This window comes from Eurytemora carolleeae, unplaced genomic scaffold, assembly GCF_000591075.1.
Source record: "Eurytemora carolleeae unplaced genomic scaffold, Eaff_2.0 scaffold177, whole genome shotgun sequence".
NCBI classification, from domain to species: domain Eukaryota; kingdom Metazoa; phylum Arthropoda; class Copepoda; order Calanoida; family Temoridae; genus Eurytemora; species Eurytemora carolleeae.
In genome coordinates this window covers 68,756-73,927 of record NW_019396082.1, presented here as the reverse complement: position 1 = coordinate 73,927, position 5,172 = coordinate 68,756, and the positions used below count along the sequence as shown (strand labels likewise).

Sequence of the window (5,172 nt, the reverse complement as noted above, 5' to 3'; positions counted from 1 at the left end):
GGGTAGTAAGGGAAATTAATATTATACAAGAAACTTTAGATTTCAGGGGGGGGTAGCAAGGGACATTAATACCATATGATTATACATGCTTTGCAGACGGGTACTCCATTTGTATAAGAAATATTTGTCTGATGTACAATTACAGCATATACATACAATAACCTATTCTGAATATTTAATATACAAATGGAGTACCCGTCTGCAAAACATGTATAATCATATGGTAGGGCGAACCGTGTCAGTTATATCTCCCTTCTATTCCTTACTCCCTGCTGCTTCACCTTTAACAAAGAGAATAGAATATATTCTATCTCTCTTTGACCTTTAAACTTAGTAAAATTTGAATAATTTGAGAATGTTATCAAGACATTGAAGAATTGATTTGAAGGATACTGTCTCGAGGTGAAAGCATGTATAATTTGAAATTTCAAACCGAGATATAGGTTTTTAGAAATTCATTCTTATTGGTTTAAATTGTTGCATTTTTACTGTCTAATTTTTACTGATTCTTTTCTTGAATATTCTTATTTCTCTTTACCTATTTCCTTTTTACTCTCCTTTATCTACTCTATCTTCTTATATTTCTCTTCACCTATTTGCTTTTTACTCTCCTTTATCTTTCCTACCTTCTTATATTTCTCTATGACATTATACTTTCTTGTAATTCATGGTTTTTTAGTTATAATTGTTTATCCGGTGGACATTATACATTGTATACTGTCTGAACACTGTAAACTGTAAAGGGTGATTTTACACCGTTCGCTACATTTTTTAGTCGGTCACTTATATGTAGGTTACAGTTTGTTTCAAGCAATTAATGAACAAAGGAAATAAGTTTTTGCCACAAACTCAAATTTTTTAATCCCTACATTTGGGCAGACGCTGAACTCCAACCTTCGAGTGTGCGAGGTGGGGAAGACTTTACTGCAGATTTTACTTTTGTATACATGACCAGTTTTTCAACAATTTTCAATTAAATTAGTATTTATTTAAGGTTAGGTTAGGTTAAGACACTTTCTGGGCCGAGCGCTGCGGCTAGGACAGACTAGGGGGCCGAGCGCTGCGGCCTCGGGTTAGGTTAAGTTATGACACTTTCTGGGCCGAGCGCTGCGGCTAGGATTCAATCTCGATCTACAAATGTCATCCACCTTCATCATGCTTTTAATTAAGCGTGGCATTGAAGTCTTCCCCACCTCGCTGACTCGAAGGTTGGAGTTCAGCGTCTGCCCTATATTTGTGCAACCCGATGTCGTGGACATTTGATATTTCATGTTATGAATTCTATTAGATCAAAAAGTTTAAGTTTAAAATATCAAATGTTTAAACCATTAGGTTTAAAAGATATGTGCATTAAAAATTTTTTGTTTGTGGCAAAAACTCAGTTCCTTTGTTTTCTTTGCGCATTGTGTAGCTACCATGATTTTATTTTGTTTATATTTTTTGATTTTCATTTGTTTTTGTTCTGTTAGTTGTCATCAAAGTTACGAATAGGATATTTGTATTCAGGGAGAGACAAGTGGGAAGAGTAAGGGGGGAGGAGGAGGCGGAGGAGGAGGCGGAGGAGGAGGAGGAGGAAGTGGAGGTGCAGGAGGAGGTGGTGCTGGAACAAGCAGGAAAAGATCAAGAAGAGTTGATCCTCCAAGAACACCTGGCAGGATCAGTCCATTAGGTAGGATCAGTGGTACAGTAAAGTACAGTCAAATAAACCATCTAGAGCTGTACAATGTACAGTACAGTGCATCACCGTACATTTTAGTACATTACGATTTATTTTCCAGAGCTGGAAAATTTACAGAACAGTACAGTACAGTACAGTATACCTTCTAGGTGTACATTGAACATGGTAGTTTACATTCCACTTTTCCAGGTGCTGAGAGAGAAAGAGAGTTTCCAACAACAAAAGTGGGAGTTCCTCAAGGTACAAATACGTAAAGAAACATAAACAGATTTCAAACCCCAGTCTTTTAAATTAGAATTAATTATCTAAACTATTCAAATATCATATCAAAGTGTGCCTCAAATAATAGTATGTTCTACAGCTTACTGGTTCTTCTCCTCAGCTTGAGCCGGCGCTCAGGAGAAGTGGTTTAACCTAGTCTACGCGGTTTAACTATATCCGTATTCATAAAATCTGGTCCCAGGGCACATTTACAGAATTAAATCCATTTCCAGAAACTTAAAGTGGGATTCTAATTCTGTAATCAAAGAATTGAAAAATGACGATAATCATTCCAGTGTTTTCTGGTTAATCATATATCTAAATACTTTCATTGTCTGGGGGTCTGCTTGTTTGTTTATTTGTTTGTATCTAATAATCGTCAAAACAGCTGAACCGATCAGACACAGACACAGACTTCACATGTCCCAAGGGATTTTTTATTAATGATCAAAGTTCAAAATTTTGCCTCCAACAAAATTGGATTGTCATTAAATTTTGAAAATCCACGAACATTTTTTGTTTTTATTTTACAATGTATCCAAAGAGAAAATGTGAAATAGAAGGTGGGTGCGAAGCGCTCTAAAAGCCTAGTATTGTAAAAACTTGTTGTATATAAAAAACCTGTAATCTAAAATCTTTTTTCTGTAATCTGAAATTTGTTATCTGTAATCTGTAATCTGTAATCTGTAATCTGTAATCTGTAATCTGTAATCTGTAATTTGTAATCTGTAATCTGTAATCTGTTATCAGTAATCTGTAATGTGAAATCTGTAATCTGTAATCTGAAATGTGAAATCTGTAAAGTGTAATCTGTAATCTCTAATCTGTAATCTGTAATCTGTAAACTGTAATCTGTAATCTGTAATCTGTAATCTGTAATCTGTAATCTGTAATCTGTAATCTATAATCTGTAATCTGTATATAAACGTATATAAAGGTGTTGACATGGGAGGGGACTCAGATCGCCAGTATGGAAGCTACCATTCTCACAATATACATTCAGGTTAATTTACAATCTGCACTTTTCAAACTAAATAGAAACTTTATCCATGTTCTATGGTCTAAGTAATTATTCCTTTGAATTCAAAAGTTTTTGGTTGTGGATACGGAATTACAATATCAGTAGAATTTATGATCGTTAAAGACAACCTACAAGCCGTATCTAGCCTCATTTGGATCGTTTTAAGAAAAATTCAATAAAACTTCAAACGTTCGTTTCTGCATCGTTTTTGCTAGGTTTTTTGTTCTTTTTTTGTTCGTTTTTGCTTATACCTCCAGGGTCAAAATTTGACAAAGTTAAGAAATAGCAAATGTTTAGAATAAAAAACTTAGAAAACATAAATCTGCATTTTTTGGGAAATTCCCTAATTATCCAGTCATTTGAGAAATTTACAAAATCTTAAAAATATACCGCCCTCAAATTGCTATAGAAATTTGGGAAATTTCTGGAATATCCCAATTGCCTGGGTCTCTGGGAAATTTTAAAAAATACCTGGGTATCTGGGAAATTACAAAATGCCAGGATATTTGGGAAATTTCCCAAATGTCTAGGTTTTAGGGAAATCCCCGAAATATCCAGTCATTTGAGAAATTCTTTAAATCTTAAAAATATACCCAGGCATTCTCTAATTCCTATAGGAATTTGGGAATGCTTGGGTATATGGGAAACTTCCCAAATTCCTATTTTCTTTAATAGTAAATAGCTGTCGGGTCATGATAGAAAGAATGGGGGAAGAGGAGAATTCAGAGATTGGAGTAAGGGGGAATTTCTTGAGTAAGGGGGGAGGAGGAGGCGGAGGAGGAGGCGGAGGAGGAGGAGGAGGAAGTGGAGGTGCAGGAGGAGGTGGTGCTGGAACAAGCAGGAAAAGATCAAGAAGAGTTGATCCTCCAAGAACACCTGGCAGGATCAGTCCATTAGGTAGGATCAGTGGTACAGTAAAGTACAGTCAAATAAACCATCTAGAGCTGTACAATGTACAGTACAGTGCATCACCGTACATTTTAGTACATTACGATTTATTTTCCAGAGCTGGAAAATTTACAGAACAGTACAGTACAGTACAGTATACCTTCTAGGTGTACATTGAACATGGTAGTTTACATTCCACTTTTCCAGGTGCTGAGAGAGAAAGAGAGTTTCCAACAACAAAAGTGGGAGTTCCTCAAGGTACAAATACGTAAAGAAACATAAACAGATTTCAAACCCCAGTCTTTTAAATTAGAATTAATTATCTAAACTATTCAAATATCATATCAAAGTGTGCCTCAAATAATAGTATGTTCTACAGCTTACTGGTTCTTCTCCTCAGCTTGAGCCGGCGCTCAGGAGAAGTGGTTTAACCTAGTCTACGCGGTTTAACTATATCCGTATTCATAAAATCTGGTCCCAGGGCACATTTACAGAATTAAATCCATTTCCAGAAACTTAAAGTGGGATTCTAATTCTGTAATCAAAGAATTGAAAAATGACGATAATCATTCCAGTGTTTTCTGGTTAATCATATATCTAAATACTTTCATTGTCTGGGGGTCTGCTTGTTTGTTTATTTGTTTGTATCTAATAATCGTCAAAACAGCTGAACCGATCAGACACAGACACAGACTTCACATGTCCCAAGGGATTTTTTATTAATGATCAAAGTTCAAAATTTTGCCTCCAACAAAATTGGATTGTCATTAAATTTTGAAAATCCACGAACATTTTTTGTTTTTATTTTACAATGTATCCAAAGAGAAAATGTGAAATAGAAGGTGGGTGCGAAGCGCTCTAAAAGCCTAGTATTGTAAAAACTTGTTGTATATAAAAAACCTGTAATCTAAAATCTTTTTTCTGTAATCTGAAATTTGTTATCTGTAATCTGTAATCTGTAATCAGTAATCTGTAATCTGTAATCTGTAATCTGTAATCTGTAATCTGTAATCTGTAATCTGTAGTCTGTAATCTGCAATCTTTAATCTGTAATCTGTAATCTGTGATCTGTAATCTGTAATCTGTAGTCTGTAATCTCCAATCTTTAATCTATAATCTGTAATCTGCAATCTGTGATCTGTAATCTGTAATCTATGATTTGTAATCTGTAATCTGTAATACGTAATCTGTAATCTGTAGTCTGTAGTCTTTAATCTGCAATGTGCAATCTGTAATCTGTAATCTGTAATTTGTAATCTGTAATCTGTAATCTGTAATCTGTAATCTGTATTCTGTAATCTGTAATCTGTTATCTGTAATCTGT

General features: G+C 34.7%; 1 protein-coding gene across 1 annotated transcript in view; it reads left to right on the top strand.

The window, feature by feature from the left end:
• The window catches only part of LOC111717313 (uncharacterized), a gene marked incomplete in the record, with an annotated part of 61,161 nt that overhangs the window by 5,409 nt on the left and 50,580 nt on the right, over positions 1–5,172 (top strand). Inside the window, 3 exon segments of the mRNA XM_023492814.1 lie at positions 1,507–1,669; positions 1,868–1,918; positions 2,877–2,942. Coding sequence (XP_023348582.1) covers positions 1,507–1,669; positions 1,868–1,918; positions 2,877–2,942 — 280 coding nt within the window.